Source organism: Delphinapterus leucas, chromosome 10 (assembly GCF_059928025.1).
Source record: "Delphinapterus leucas isolate spDelLeu-1000000601 "Yukka" chromosome 10, BTC_Dleu_Yukka2, whole genome shotgun sequence".
NCBI lineage: Eukaryota > Metazoa > Chordata > Mammalia > Artiodactyla > Monodontidae > Delphinapterus > Delphinapterus leucas.
In genome coordinates this window covers 23,728,499-23,745,155 of record NC_143138.1, presented here as the reverse complement: position 1 = coordinate 23,745,155, position 16,657 = coordinate 23,728,499, and the positions used below count along the sequence as shown (strand labels likewise).

Here is a 16,657-nt window from a genome sequence, read left to right as displayed (position 1 = left end):
CCATATGCCGCGGAGCAACTGGGCCTGTGAGCCATGGCCGCTAAGCCTGCGCGTCCGGAGCCTGTGCTCCACAATGGGAGAGGCCACAACAGTGAGAGGCCCGCGTAAAGCAAAAAAAAAAAAAAAAAAAAAAAAAAAAGCCCTACACTAAGCCCAGCCATAAGTCCAGTCAGGTCATCCTTTATGACATTCCCTGGTGTGGACCAGCGCCAATGCCAAAAGCCAGGTCATAGAAGCAATCTCCAGACAGAATGAGAGGAAGTGGACCAGGGACCTAGCTTTCTACTAACCTGGCTTGATCAGATGTAAGTGTATAGAGGACCAGATAAGTGTGTGCCCTTCATCACAGCGCTCCTCTGAGAGGAGCTTTTGTAAAGCACTGAGTGGCAGCATTCCCAGTCACTCCCAGATGTGAGATTCATGTCTCTGGTGGTACCTGAGAGGATGATTTTAGCTGACACATGGGTGTTAACCTCGATCAACACAGGGTCATTACAGTATCCCTCCACCTCCATGGGAAAAGCCAAGTGGTATGGAAAACTAGCGGAAGAAAAAGAGAGAAAGAAAAGAGGAAAGAAGGTGGGACTCCGTGGAATTGAAAGATAAGCCAGGGAACTCCTCCAGTGCGGAGGAAGAGATGTCCAGTCTGAGCCTAACCTGAGAGAGAGAGTTTTTCCCCACAGAGCTTTGTGTGGTGGGAGGACACACAGGGGGTCTCAATAAGGGGAAGCAGAAGTCATTTGGGGATGTGGCCTCATGCGGAAACACCCTGACCTTTCTTCTGCGGACTCCTCCCCCTCTGACTAAAGAACTCTGCACTCCATCACATACAGTCTTCACTGAGACCACACAGTGTCAGACAGGTGAGTGTAGAAGGTGATAGGCAACAATCAAATCAAATAGAGAGAATGAGGCAATGGAAATGCCAGCCAAGGACTCTTTGATTAAATGGATGCTGGACAGTATTCAGCTGTGTGGATGAGCAAGCTAATAAAATGGGGAAGGGGGAACTTCCCTAGTGAGGCAGTGGTTAAGAATCCGCCTGCCAATGCAGGGGACACAGGTTCGAGCCCTGGTCCGGGAAGATCCCACATGCCGCAGAGCAACGAAGCCCGTGCACCGCAACTACTGAGCCTGTGCTCTAGAGCCAGCAAGCCACAACTACTGAGCCTGCGTGCCACAACTACGGAAGCCCACGAGGCCTAGAGCCCGTGCTCCGCAACAAGAGAAGCCACCGCAATGAGAAGCCTGTGCATCGCAACAAAAATTAGCTCCCATTCGCCTCAACTAGAGAAAGCCCGCGCACAGCAACGAAGACCCAACGCTGCCAAAAACAAATAAATAAACTTATTAAAAAAAAAATTAGCCACGAAAAAAACCCTTTCTGTTTAATTAAATGTTTTCCTAAACAACATAATAAAAGACACAGAAAAGTACTCTGCAACTTTGACCAATATAACTTCAAAAAAACTGATAACAAAATTATACATCTACATAACATTTATATCAGTCAATTCTGACAAAGCACTACCATACTGATGACCTTAATCATTCTTTCCGGAAATACTTAGGCAGCTCGTCCCCTTGTTTAAAAAGATTACTCCTCTGTTGTGTGGATAATTCATATCACATGAACATCTTCCTTTTCTCTCTGTTTCAAAGGAAATATGCCCATAGCTTATCCAAAAGTAATATAGTGTCATAAAGGTATAAGATAAATGGAAGAGGGGATAAATATAACAGGAAATATATTAACATAAAGAATACTTAAAATCCACATGAGGACCCCAAAGAGTACATTTGTGTGACTTCAGTGTTGGGGTAACCATTATAATGAATCTGTCAATGCCTCAACTACTTTGGCCACGCCCTGGGGGCAGGGCAGGGCCCTCCTCTAAGCCACACTACAGTTGAGATGTTTATATCAGAGTCCAGGCAGGAGACAAAAACCACATCAGTCATTTGAAAGGGGAAAATTGAGATGAAGAACTATTAACTACCAAAAGGTAGTTAGCTTATAAAGAAGGGAAAGAAAGCTCTAAGGAATACAGAAATAGCAGATATGGGGAAAACACACTACCTCTAGGGCTGAGGCAGACCCTGCACCTTTGGCCACTCAGCTTCCACACACACCATTTTATACACAATTGAAATTCCACGTAACAGCACCACAGCTCTGCCTTCTCACCAATCAAGACAAAGCTAGCCTTGCAAGGGAAGACGTTCTCACCCTTTCCCCCAAACGAGGAGACAGACAGACCCAGACATTGGATCCACACTGCTCCTCAAATGTAATCACGATACCTTTGACTCTTCTGCTACCTGAAGACTGTATTACAAACATAACCTCCAACAACTTGAATAAAAGCACAAGGGTAAGAAGAAGAAAGAGGAAGAAAATGGATAATAAATAGAAATCAACACACACACGCACACATACACATGACAAGAAAGAGAAAATATGCAAAGCTATTAAAGTCATCTTTCTGTAATTGATCACAGGGTAGATCAGTATCCATGACTGCCTTCTTCCACTTCCTACCCTCTGTCTTCTCACCCCAGAACCACAGGTCAGATTCTCTACCGGGTCGAGTGACCACAACTTCATTCCCAAAGGTCTGGGTCCTTAATAGTCCTGTTTCCTTTCGTTTGCTGTGGTTTTCCATTAACCTTTACCATTGGACTTGGAAGTACTGAGAGGCAATACATTGATAACCGGCTCCATGCTCATGGTCAAAGCTTTCTACAATTCACCCTGCCCCTGAAAATTCTCTTCTTCATTTACATCTTAATTTGGATATCAACTCTTTTATTTCCATCTGCTGTTGACAGAAATGAAAAACCCAGATCCTTCTCCTTAATTCCTTAAATGAACACAACACAAGTTTTTCACAGGTAACAGAAATTTACTGAGGTTTGGAAAAATGGGTGTGTTTTATCCATCACAGAATATGAAATACATAAAATACTAGACTCCTTAGAAGTCCATCTGCCACCCATTTCCCTGGAAATTTTTGGATGACCACATTTTCTGGCTTAATAGTAAAGATCCCCCAAAACAGATCTGGGGACCAACCATCAGCCTCTGGGTTCTTCTGCACAAACTCAAATTGGATACAGTAAACACCACTTTATTCTACAGAGTAATTCAATCTATCACATCCAAACAGTATAAAAACCTTATGAAATATTTTTCATTACCGAAAGAAAAACAACTTCCCATAGTAAAATTCAGGCTACCCCGAAACGCGCTCAGAGTCAGCTTTTATAATCTGCTCCCTGAGCACAAGGCAAGGACTGATGATTCTCATAACCATACACCCAGGAGTCTGCCTCCACAGCAACAGGGCAAGACTCCCAGCCATCCAGGACTCACCGCAGAGGGCTCTGTAACATGGGGTCTGCAGCTCCATGAAGACCCACAGCGAGGGGTCCAGGACAGTGACGAGCCCTATGGGGACACAGCCTCCGGTTTGCAGGGGAGTAATGGAGTCTCAGCCACTGGGGGAGCATTAGCAGCAGAGCCTGAGCTGAACCCCTCCCCTGGGAGGCTCACAGACTCCTCCAGAAAAGAACTGTTATGGGGCACAGGGTGCCCCTCAGACCATCCCTCCTTGGAACAGACGGTCAGGGACACATCTCCTGACTTGATCATGAAGTATGGAAAGATGGTCCCAAAGAAGGAAGCCCGAGGGAAGGAGAAAATGTGGGAGCCATCAGTCATGTTGTAGAAGGAGACATCCCCTTCCTCATGGTCCAGGAACACCCCTACCCTGTGGGGAACCTGTCTGAGGGATAGCTGAGTCCGAGGTACAGTACAGGCACAATATCCAATTTCATACTGCCCCACAACCCAGAACCCCTTATCTGTGGATTCTACATACCTGCCGTTCCTGTTCACATCTTCCCTACAGACCCCCAGAGCCCACTCGCTTCGGTCTCCATCCCTGATCTCCACCTCCCAGTAACAGCACCCTGATGTGATGCTCTCAAAGCCCAATACGCTGCAGGTGTCTTCTGAGCTCACATTGGTGTCCTTCCAGGCCACAGTCATGTTTTCATGAGAGACCACAAGGTTTGAATGGGCAGATCCTGGATCCAGAGTCCTGCAGAGAAAGTTGCCTATCATGCAAGGCCTTCCCCTGCCCCATAATAAGAGCACACAACCACCCCCGAAGCTGGACTCTCAGCTGCATGGGGAGAAGGCTAAGCCCCCCTAGATTAGAAACTTGTGCCTCAAGTTCACAGCCTTCCAAACAGGAAAAGGATCCACAAGACTAATTTCAGAGTTACATATGTCACAGGGCCCTGAGGACCAGCCTGGACTTCAAAGACTGAAAAATATCTATTTAGCATCCAATATCAGTCACACCCACCAGCCCCACCTATGTGACTGTCAGCACCACAACGCGCCACCACCACTGATGGCGCCAGCGTCTGCATCACCACTGAGAACTGAAGGAGAGGCCACGGGCGCAGCAGTAGGAACGTCCAGAAAGAACACGAAGTCACTCACAGGCCTGGAACTTCTCCTTCTGCCAATCTACAAGAGAACCACACGTTTCATATCAGGGGTTTGCAGAGGCTACATATCAGGGTCAGTGCTTAGTCTTCTGAAGCATACTGATGTGAGAGTTATAAAGGAAAATGTTTTGGAAACTTTCAACTGATGCATGTATTTCTTTTCTCTCTCTCTCTCTCTCTCTCTCTCTCTCACACATACACACACACACACACACACAACCGTCATGCTTCAGCATCCCTTGAAGGCTAAGCCATAGACCTTAATACTGAAGGATTGAGAGGCCTGATATCAATTTGAACATAAATTGATATTTCACCAGATTTTACTATAAAATGAAGCTTTCTGAAGTCCCTAGCCACTCATCCATCCTGAAAACTAGGTTTTCTGGAGAAAGAATTGGGGATATCAAAATTTCCGAGCCTTTCATGTAATTATAAAGAATTAATCGAGGGGCTTCCCTGGTGGCACAGTGGTTAACAACCCGCCTGCCAATGCAGGGGACACAGGTTCGAGCCCTGGTCCAGGAAGATCCCACATGACGCGAAGCAACTAAGCCTGTGCACCACAACTACTGAGCCTGCGCTCTAGAACCCGCGAGTCACAACTACTGAGCCCGCAAGCCACAACTACTGAGCCCACGTTCCACAACTAACAAAGCTCACGCACCTAGAGCCTGTGCTCTGCAACAAGAGAAGGCACCACAATGAGAAGCCAGCACACCAAAAAGAAGAGTAGCACCTGCTCGCTGCAACTAAAACCTGCACACAGAGACCAAGAACAAACACAACCAAAAATAAATTAATTACTTTTTTAAAAAAAAGAGTTAATTGAGCTACAGTAGAAACTAACACAACATTGTAAAACAACTATACCCCAATAAAAATAAAAAATAAAAAACAGAGCTTATGACATGGAATGTCAAGTTTCCCTCTAGAATGTTGTACTTAATTATTTCCTTTCGTCAGTTATAAAACTACCTTTTCATCCCATCTTTTGATAGGTAGTGAAGATATATGTTTGTTCATGTGTTTATTGATTTGGAATTTCTTCTTTTATGAATTGCATGTTTGTGCCAGTTCCAGTGTGGGGGGGTAATTTTATACTGACTTACACTAGGTCTTTCTCTATTTAGCATTTTAAGCCTTTGTATATCACATCTAGGGCAAGTATTCTTCCTTTTTGCCATTTTTGTTTGTTTGTATTTTGTTGTTGTATTATGGTGTTTTGATGAGGGAAGTATTTTATTTTTATGAAGTAAAATATGGCATAATTTTTTAAAAAAAAGAATTAATTGAGCTGAACGTGCACGTTACCTCTAAGCCAGCAGTAGAGAGAATACAACTTGGCTTAACTGAACTCAAAGGATGGCTGTAAACCATTAGTGGAGAGAATTCTGGATACAGCATCAGAGAAATCTTGCCCAGTTAGGAGGCAACGGAAAGGTTTCAAGGAAGGGAGACAGATGTTCAAAGTGAGGAAGACACACATTCAGTAAGAGGAAAGACACTAATGAATTCTCTTCCCCCTTTTCACAGGGTTAGTGAAGCAAAAACATCCCTATATGTGAGGGAGAACCCAAAATACTAGATCTAGTCATCTGCTTCCCCCTATAGTTGCCCAGAGAGGTTGTAAGCTTCCAGGAGAACCTCAGTGAGAGGCCCCCAAAGATGTCCATGTTCTAAACCCCAAAATGTGTAAATATGTTGTGGTAAAGGGAACTTTATGGATGTATTAAGAACTTTGGGATGGGGTCAAGAGTAGGCGGGAAACAACAGTGCCTAAATAACTAGACAGGACCTGCCACTCCTCAGCTGACCCCAGACCAAGGATCTTAAGGACCAGGTCAGGCTAGTCCCCCCAGGATGATGGCCTGATATGACTAAGGGAGAGCAGAGGGACCCCTCCCTCCACTGACCCAAGGCCACATAATCTCTTCCAACCTCCATACTCCCTTTTGGGAGGAAGAAAGGAAGCTCGCCGCCAACCAAAGCAGAACCTATATGAGTCATGGGACACTGAAATGTCTGCACTGGGAGAGCTGTTGCCTCCAACAGGGTGAAGACTCGGGAACAAGATCAGAACATTTGTAGAAGTAAGTAAACGACATTTCCGTGCACATTTGGGGTGCAAATTTGTGACCACCATCCCCACGTAATACAGGTTCATGCAGAAATTGGCATTTCCATCTCTGTTGATTTGGTTGATGGAAATAAGATCACAAAAACTGGCCTGACCCATGTGACCCTTTGAGAAAAAAAATGAACTCTAACTTACTTGTTCTTCACCAAGACACTAGTTGACACCCAGCTATAAATTTCTGTATCACAAGTGATAGAGATTAACAAGAAGAAGGGGGAGGAGGAGAAAAGAGAGTTGGCATTTAATTGTGAGACTCCACAATGTATCGAGTGTGATGCTATTCTTCACTTAATTTCCACAGCAAATCATTAAATTACAAATTGTTTTGCCAGTTTTATGAATAAAAAGAGATCAAACATTTGTTCACCTCACACTATGAACCTGTCAATATGAAAATGTTGATTCTAGTGTAATGGGATTTGTCCTTACAGAATAGAAGGGTATACAAGATATACATTAACACACATGCTCTTTAATCTAGCAGGTAAAGGGGAGATGGTAAAAGAGGACTAACTGATCCTCATGTTTAACATATAAATCCCAGGGAGAATCAGTAAGAATCCCTAAGACGAGATCCTCAGTCCTCATGCTTTCTTCACCCCTTGGTTTACCCCTCTCTGTCTCTCATGATCTATACTCCTGACTGTAAACAAAAACATTCCAAGCAGGGAAAGGGCGAGTTACACAGGCTTTGAGGGTATAGATCTTTAACTCACCCCAAAGCTAAACGGTCCTTGGGACAACCTTACATTGCACTAGGATGCCCCATACCACACTCCTGCCCTGACCACTACGGGAAGATTGAGATGGTCTCATTACCAGAGGCAAACTCAATTAGAGGGTTACCTCATAATGGCTTAAAAATAAATGTGTCTTGACTGAAATTTCTCAAAATGGTATCAATGGTAATGGTTGATTACACTTCATGCACCCAAATAACTTGCACACCCTCTGTGTGCTCCCCAACTCAAACCACCATGGTTGTGCCTTGTGGTCTCTCTTCCACCACTACAAGCAACCCCAATCTCTATAAGACAAATCTCAGACACACTACTTCCTCCTCATCTCCTCCTCTCTTCCTCCTTCTGGTCTTGTCTTCCTTGATTTGCTCCACACCCATTCTGTGGGAAAGAATCGTGACTCCTCTATGTTTCTTCACACATTGCCCCTAATAAACCTAACCAGGAATGAGCCTATAAGTGATCACAGAGTTCTCCGAAAAGGAGACATAATGGTTCTTACATTTTTGTTCCTATTACACAAACATATACACAGGATTTTTCATATAATTTCAGATCTTTCACAGACCCTCACCCCAGGAGTCCATCAACATCCCAGAAGTTCTGGACCCCAGATCCAGAACACCTGCTCTAGAGCAACTAATTCCTCAGCAACCAAGGAGGCTTGGAGGAAGAAACTGAGCCTGGACAGGGAGTCAGAGGAAGCAGAGAGAAGACCAGTATCCCAGAGGACCAGGAAGAAGCGGGAAAACCAAAACTAGAGCCAAAAGGGGTAGGAATTTTGGAGCAAGAGGGATCAAGAACCAAGGGCCCCCTTGGGAAGACCTGAGTCCTAAGCAGGCAAGCATGATCTCTGAAATCTTCCAGAGGTGAGCGATTCGTGATCCACACAGTCGTTCCCTGCTGCTGTCCCTCCTCACAACTGACCTCTCCATGGTCACTGCACCAGTGAGCAGTTCCAGTTGGACCAGGTGTTTGGGGAGGGCGTTGCTAACCCTGACAGTGCCCTGCAGCAGAGGACAGGCCGGAATGAAGGCAGATCTGTGTTCCAGGGAGGAGTCCCTGCGGTCTCTGGATAGAGGCTACAAAAGTGACAAGGAGACAAGGGACACCAACCGCACCCTCACGTGTCCCCTGATGGAGAAGAGGGAAGAGTCCAGGTTGGGGAGGAGAGGCTACAGGAACTCAGAGCCACTTACCTGCATACAGCTGGGCCTTCCTCCAGGCTGAAAGGGAACACACCCTGGTGAGACCTCAGCCAGAACAAGCCTGCTCGCTGTGAATCCCCTGGCCCGTGCCTCCCCTCTGCTCTGCAGGTGAGACTAACTACGGTCGTGGAGAGGCTGGAGGGGAGGTGACCCCCTGCTATGTGCAGACAGCAGGTGTTGTGGGAATTTCCCTGGACACAGGTCAGGAGCCCTGCATTACAGGCTGGCTTACCCCACTGTCCCGCTGCTCCTGTGTGATGTTTGGCAAGTCACTTAGCTGCTCTGTGCCTCAAAAACCTCAAAAATTCTTATTCTACTTACATTGACTTTTGCCGCTAAGGATCAAAATGTTTTCTACTATGTGTGAAAACATTTTAGGGAATACAATATAAATTATTCAATAATTTTAAGAAAGCATCGTCATATTCAGTTTTTTTCTGGCAAAGATATATTTGGGAAATAACTTGAAATGCGAACTATTTAAGGACAGGAATGTGAGCTGAGTTCTGGGGTAAAAGTGGCTAATGTTTCTCAGGTGAAATATTTCTAGAGATAAACATCACTATTCTGGGGCATTGACAGCCCTTCCCATCACATTCCCACGCATGGCCAGCCCAGCTATGCCCCCATAACTTTTTGATCATCACACAAAGAAACTAGAGGGAACAGACTCTCTTTGGATGCTGTTTTGGGGTGGAGACAGGAGGTCACACTCCTAAACTGAATCACCCCGCTGATCTGGATAGCTCCTTTAATGCAATCTCAGAGCACATGACTTTTGCTTCCAGGTACTGTCTGAAAACCAGGGGCATTCAAGGCTAGAAAACTATCAATATGGTGGATCAGTCAAGGCTGGAATAAGACACAGGGTGCATGATGGACCCTGGGGTCACCGTTACACCCAGGCTCCCAAGCGCTGGGTGGGAATCAGCGGCCCAGAACTGGGAGAGCCCTTGCAGCTGGGTTCTGCCTCCCAGCAGCCTCCACTTCCGCCCCAGGGAGGGGGTCCACACGGCTGTGTCTGGACAGAAGCAAGGAGAGGGATGCCTTGTCACAGGAGGACAGGAAACCCAAGGACATCAGGAGAGTCACTCACCAGCCAGGTAAGTGGATTTCCGCCAGCCTGAAAGACAACACGCAGGAAGCAGGTGAACTAAGAAGCAGAATGTCTCTGACGGGGATGCAGAGAGCTCGGGGGAAAAGCAGAACTTACCGAGTTCTGTCCGGAGTTCATCTGAAAGAGAGTGCAGAAGAAGTATGAGCTCCCATCCCTAAGAAAAAGCGTCCACAAAATACCACCTCTCTGTGTGTAACCTGGAGGAGGTTCCAACCCCAGACCCATCGGGGCCTCCCTGGCTCCAGCCATCCACCCTGGGTCTCCCCAGCCACCTGCCCTGGGCCCGGATTTCCCTGGAGCCCTGCACTCAGGAAGGCCCTGTGGTCGGTCATCCATCTCAGTGCGACTGCCATGCTCTCCAGCCCTGGCCACTGTCCTGCCTTACCTGTGTCCTTCAGCACCTCCTCCTCCATCCACCAGTCCTGCTCCTTCACCAGGCGCAGATTCTCCTTTTCTCGCATCACCAGCAACTTCCTGAAATGTTCTCTCATGGTGTAATATCCAGCCCCAAGGAGCAGAGCCATCAGCACAGTCAGGCTCACTGAGAAAGCCAGCTTCCAGGGAGAGGCCTGGGGGAAGAAGGGCTCTGCGGCCCGGCCAGAGGCTCCGTCAGGGCCACCACCCAAGACACCCAGGCCCAGCACACTCAGGAACGCCCGGCCCGCTCCCCCAGCCCTGCGGGAAGCAGGGAGCAGCGCTGACCTGGGATGAAAATGGCCATGGCCTTCTCCTGGCCCAGGACAGTGTTGAGGACGGAGCAGGTCACGTTCCCTGCAGAGCTGTCTCTCACCACCAGAGCCACTTCCACGCTGAACAGCCCTTCAGCGTCCTGGCTGTGGGCCTCGGAGAACGCCAGGAACTTCTCTCCGCTGAGGTCTCTCCACTGCACCTGGGGCTTTGGGAACCACCCTGAGGCCGTGCACACCACACGGACCCCATCCTCCTCGGGCCCTGTGATGCGCACCTGAGGGGCAGAGCCCACACCTGCGGGAGGCAAGATGTAGAGCCCAGGGGGGCTGCCTGGGTCCTGGGGACCCCAGCAGTGCCTACGTGTGCACAACTCCAGTGGGAGCCCTTCGCCTTTCATTCTGGGGCTCTGGGGGAGGCTGTTCCCTGCAGGGAGAAAGGCAGCCGCCCTGCCACGGGGAACACAAGGAAGGGGTGTGGGGACCTCCGGGGGCTCAGAGGGCTGGGGCTCTTCTCCCCAGTCATGCAGGGGCAAGGGCTGACGCCCAGTGGAAACAGGAGGAATGTGGCCCCAGGTCCCATCCTTATCCTCGACTCTCCTCACCTCACACACTCTCCCAGGACATCGGCTTCCACACCCACTGCCTCTCTTTGAAAATCACCACCAAAATTAGATCAGATGACAACCCTATCCCCTGAATTCCCCTTCCATACATCCACATCCAATGGGTTATTTCCACCAGGATTCCTCACATACACTTCAAACTTAAAATTCCAGAACTGAATATGTGATTTTGCCCCATCTGTGATACATTGATTGTAAAAAGATTCCCAAATCTTCACTCCCTCTTTATATCCAGCTGGCCCTCGGCCACACACTTTTTGAGGCCTTCACACTCTGCCTCTGGGCCGGGTCAGGTGACTCAACTAGCCAGTGAGAGACTAGGCCATGTGACTCAAGCAGAGGTTGTAACATCCTCGTGCCATTGGGCTACCCTCTGCCACAGGGAGGCCATGTTTGGTCTGGTGCAGCCTTTCCAGCTGAAGCTTTCCTAGATCAACCAATACCCAGTTGAAAAAACCCAGCAAAGGTCCTTATGGTGGCCTCCTCAGCCGACTGTAAGGACAAATAAGAATTAAAATTAAGGGGCTTCCCTGGTGGCGCAGTGGTTGAGAGTCCGCCTGCCGATGCAGGGGACACGGGCTCGTGCCCCGGTCGGGGAAGATCCCACGTGCCGCGGAGCGGCTGGGCCCGTGGGCCATGGCCACTGAGCCTGCGCGTCCGGAGCCTGTGCTCTTCAGCGGGAGAGGCCACAGCGGTGAGCGGCCTGCGTACCGCAAAAAAAAAAAAAAAAAGAATTAAAATTAAGAGGTGTCATTCTCTGTGTTGAAAATAAAGGAAGAGATTCCCCTCCCATCCTTTTTCTTAGAACACTTGCTTTATAAAACCTGTAATTGTAGGTATTTTCTCCCCACTTCCTTTTTTTTTTTGGATTTTTAATTTTTTGGCTACACGCCAAGCGGCATGTGGGATCCTAGTTCACCGACCCGGGATCGAACCCGCAGCCCCTCCATTTGAAGGGCAGAGTCCTAACCTCTGGACCTCCAGGGAAGTCCCCCCCTCCACTTTGAAATGCATATAAATCCTTTTTGAAAACTAGATAGGCCTCTTGCCAGCTTTGGGAACTACGAATGCCTTTCTCTAGGACCTGGGAACAATCTCTTTGAAATATAAATGTTAAGGGAGACAGCACCCAACTTTCGCCTTCCCTGTGGAAGGGTAGGAGCCAGACTTCAGTGGACACTGAACTCCAAGCTGTAAAGCCACCTTCTGTCATAAAGGCATAAGAATTTGTTTTTCCTCTGGATAAAGCCAATCAGCTAACATAGATAGTCACCTCAATCACCAGGAAAACTTAGGGTGAACTATGTGACAGATGGTGCTATCAAGTCCTCTGACCTGAGGATTAGTTACTGTTTACCTTGAAAACATGTACGTAATGGGTTGTATCTGCTTGACTTTATAAAAGGGGGAGCTTTCTCTCTGTCTTTGCGATCTCTCAGTAGATTGCCTGTGATGTGTATCACAGTCTGGTTTAATGCCCATTCAGTAATAAAACTGTATTATTTCTCTACTAACTTTGTGAAGACAATTTCTGGTTTGGGAGATTTTGTTTTTAATTGTATTTCTCCAACATCACCAAAGATGTATAAATAATCCCAGGTAAGATTAGTCAAATATAGTCCAGATTCGCTGTACTCCCTTCATGCCTGAATTAAATAAATGGTTATTGTTATATGCCACTGTGATTTTTGTGGCTGTTTGTTACACAGCATTATCATGGCAACAGATAACACATGTAAAACAAAGAATGTTGCCCACCATGCAATTCTACAAGGATCAAGTCATTAGCACTGTAGCCACTCACTGACAGTACACCCCAAAAGGAATTCAGGACAAAAAAATAGGATAAGGCACTCTGTACTTTGGAAAAACAGGCCCCTTAGATAGTTAGAGATATCTCAGGGGAAAAAAATTTAATGAACCCAGGTTCTTGCATCTCCCCATACATAGAAAAGCACTAAAATCATTAACTGAGGTGTCTGATCCTCGTGAATAGCAGTAAACTTTCACCAAGATGTATGCTTGTCTGCCACGTTTCATAGCCAAAATCCTGTATAAACTGGCTTCTCCTCCTACCTCTTTGGAGCAGTTTCTCAGAGCTACTGAGAGATTGTTTCCCGGATTATATAGCCCTCAGTAAGACCCTGAATAAAACTCAGCTCACAGCTCTTAGGTTGTGTGTGTTTCTTCAGTCGACACACAAAACTTTCCATATTCCTACCACTAAACAACAAACAGCCAAGGCAAAACCCTGGGAGCTTCTGCAGTCCCCTCTTCCCCTCCAAACTGTGTCCCCAAATCCACTCACTCAGTTGGGTCGTCTTTCTAAACTTCACTGATGTCTGATCCCCCCATCCCTCTATGTGATCCCATTGCCTCTATGTGAGGTCATCCTCTTGACCTCATCACTGCATCCATGCCTCCAGCCTGGCTCACCTTTCATCCATCCTCCTCACAGCTGACAAAGGGAACGTTCCAGGCACTGATCTGTTTAAAATTTTCTCAGCAATCCATCAACACCCCATAGCACAGCATGCAAACTCTTCTATGATCTGGAATTTGCCTCCCCCTCCCAAACTCTTCTCCTCTTCCCCCCAATTTCCACTACCTATGCCCCTCAGGGACCACACACTCCAGCCCCACGGACCCTTTGATTAACTGCTAGTAACTGTGATCACCATGCTGTCTGTGGCCCCTGCCTTCTCATGTTCCAGTCCATCAGCATCAAGGGCTTTTTGGAGCCTGGTGTGGTGAACGCAAGTGCCTGCTCCAGTGTGTATTACCTGTGAACTCCTCCTGATTGCCCCAGAGAGCATTAACCAACCCCTTCTCTGTGCACCCTTGGCCAGGAACATCTTTTCGTTCCATTATCGTCACCTCCTACCCCCCTCCCATTCACTCATCTTATCAGCCACGAGGGCCGGCTTGTGTGCTCAGAACACACCAGCCACACTCCTGCCTCAGGGTTTCACGCCAGGTGTTTCCTTTGCTGGGAACTCTTGGTCCCACAGATATCCACATGGCTAAATTCCTACTTCCTTTGAGCTGCTCAAATTGTCAAAAAAGCCCAACCTGAGGCCCCATGCAACACTGAAGCCCTCCTCACCCCTGGTCCCCTTCCACTTCTTTCCTGGCCTCTTATCCTAAATACTTACCACTTCCTAACATCCTCTATAACCTATTTATCTAGTATTTATGGATTGCCTCTAGAACATAAACTCCACAGAGCAGGGAACATTGTTTGGTTCACTGATGTATCCCAGGTGCCCAAAATAGGATGTGGCACAGAGTAGGCTTTCGATATACTTGTACTGAATAATGGAATGAGTGGATGAGCCTCCTGTTCATCTGTAAAATGAGGGGCTGATTTACATTGTCCCTGAAGTTCCTCCCAACTCCAGTATTCCAGGTCAAAAACATAACTCAAGTCACCAACCTGCCACCTTCAGCTCCAAACTCGCCCCTTTGTAGAAGCCTCCCTTTCTGAAGAAGCAGGTGTACAGCCCATTGTCTGAAACCTGGACCCTCTGGATGCGTACGGCAGCCTCCTCCTGGGCAAGGAAGTCGCTCACCAGCGAGGTCCGCCCTGCGTAACGAGCCATCTGCCCCTCATCCTGCTTGACTCGGTTTTGATAGATGAACACGGCTTCTGAAGACTTGGAGCGGAGCCACCTCAGCTCCATGTCTTCTGCACTTATGGGTGGGAACACATGACAGGGCAGCACGGTGTCTCCGCCCAGCACTGCCACGATGGGATCCGAGGGGCCAGCCACGAAGAACCCCTCTGTGGACACAGACGTAGGAGTGAGAAAGGAAGAGAGACACAGAGTGAGGGCAGGAAACACACACAGTCTGGTGGGAAGGCCCGGGCAGGCTGGGGACAGGTGTTGGATAACATGAGCCATCATGACCTGAGGGACTGAGCTGTGATGATTCTGAACCTCCGCAAGACATTCTGATCACAATTTTATGACCCAGAAGTGAGGTCACAGAGAATCCTTCATCCATCTGTACTGCTGTTTTCACACTCTTTCATGGAAAACTCTAAGTCAGTGGTTGGCAACCTTCAGCATGCAGCAAAATCAGCAAGAGGGCTTATAAAACACACAGTGCTGCCCCCTCACCCCCGCCCTGAGCTTCTGATTCAGTAGGTCTGGGGCGGGCCCAAGGATCTGCACTTCTAAAGAATTCCCCGAGGGCTTCCCTGGTGGCGCAGTGGTTGAGAGTCCGCCTGCCGATGCAGGGGACGCGTGTTTGTGCCCCGGTCCGGGAGGATCCCACGTGCTGCAGAGCAGCTGGGCCTGTGAGCCGTGGCCACTGAGCCTGCACGTCCGGAGCCTGTGCCCCGCAATGGGGGAGGCCACAACAGTGAGGGGCCGGTGTGCCCCCTCCCCAAAAAAAATGTTAACTGGAAAAGTATGGTCATATTTTTGACAGTTGATGTTTTAAAACATCATAAGTTCATAACTGAACAAATATCGAGGTCCCTTACCCTTATTTTGTGGTTTAGAGACTCTTGTTAAATATTTAATAACAATTGCAGGTTGGGGAAGCATCATGATTTTTCTAGAGAAGGGACTCCTCAAATAGCAACCAACTCCTGACGGTTGGTGGAGTTGAACCAGCCCAGCTCCCGGGGATCCACTCACCCACGAGGACACAGGATGAGGGGTGGGGCACACTCACCTGTGGGCCCCCCAGTGGGCAGCTGGATGAGAAGGAGCAGGGAGGTGAGGGGGCAGAGCGTAGAGCAGCTGGAGACATCTCCCATGGCGTCAGCTGGGGACACAGGGCAGGAGGCAGGGCCGGCCCGGAGCTCTGGGGCCCCAGAGGGGAGGCAGGGCTCAGGGCCAGCAACAGTCCCCCCAGGAGCAGAGCCCCCTGCTTGATCACTGTGCTGGTGAGGTGGTGGCCTCCCACAACCCTGACACAAAGAAAGCCCTGGGTCTGGAGCTTTCCACCCCTGTAGCAAGCCTCTGTGGGGCTAGACAACCACTAGGTTTGCTTGGGAAAAACACAGTCCTTCCCTTCCCACCCCAATGGCACCTGCAGCCCAACCCACTCTGCCCAGAAAACCAGGTGCTTCCTTTCTCAGCACCAGGGGCCCTGTGGTGGAAACGTCCTCCAACTCCCCATTATTCACAACCACTGGTGATGCCCCGGGACAGAGACCCAGACTCAGGCCCCTCACCACGAAGGACAGGCCAGTTCTCACTTGTTGTCCTTCTGTGGCCCCCCAGAGTGACCAGGAATCACTAAGAAGCCCCAGAGACACACTACGTCCTCCTCAAGGAGACTGTGGGTCCATCACAGGTGCCCTGTGCTGCCTCTGTTGCTTGTTTAGTTGACCCTGAACTTCAATCCCACCCAGCCCTTTCCTGAGAGGGACCAAGGACATGGCCCTGCACCAGGTGCCCAGTCAATCCCCACTGACAGGTTAATCCTCACCCTCACTGCCGTTGAAGAAGATTTCTGCATTGGGGTAGAAGATCCCAGTGGAAACAGAGCAGCCGAGGAGATAAATGAGTCCTGGTCAGAGAAGTGACTTAGTGTTCAGGGTGGGGGACGAGGCAGCTTAGGGTCCTGGGAAGGACAGATACTTAGGGCCGACTGCTG

The 16,657-nt window shown here is 48.5% G+C and overlaps 1 protein-coding gene across 2 annotated transcripts; it reads right to left on the bottom strand.

Moving 5' to 3' along the window:
* Positions 1-3,376: 3,376 nt before the first annotated feature.
* Positions 3,377-16,424, bottom strand: LOC111170948 (butyrophilin-like protein 1). Of its 2 annotated transcripts, XM_089918602.1 has the most exons (10): positions 15,728-16,424; positions 14,478-14,825; positions 10,432-10,713; positions 10,115-10,315; positions 9,826-9,846; positions 9,709-9,735; positions 8,604-8,630; positions 4,517-4,543; positions 4,303-4,308; positions 3,377-4,122 (listed from the first exon to the last, which is right to left on the bottom strand). In XM_089918602.1, exons 1-10 carry the CDS (start codon positions 15,810-15,812, stop codon positions 3,452-3,454), a joined length of 1,695 nt encoding a protein of 564 aa, XP_089774728.1. In that variant the 5' UTR covers positions 15,813-16,424; the 3' UTR covers positions 3,377-3,451. The 2 variants fall into 2 exon arrangements, with proteins under 2 accessions (XP_089774728.1, XP_089774727.1); XM_089918601.1 differs by lacking the exon at positions 4,303-4,308 and having other exon boundaries at positions 3,377-4,106; positions 4,513-4,543.
* Positions 16,425-16,657: the final 233 nt, after the last annotated feature.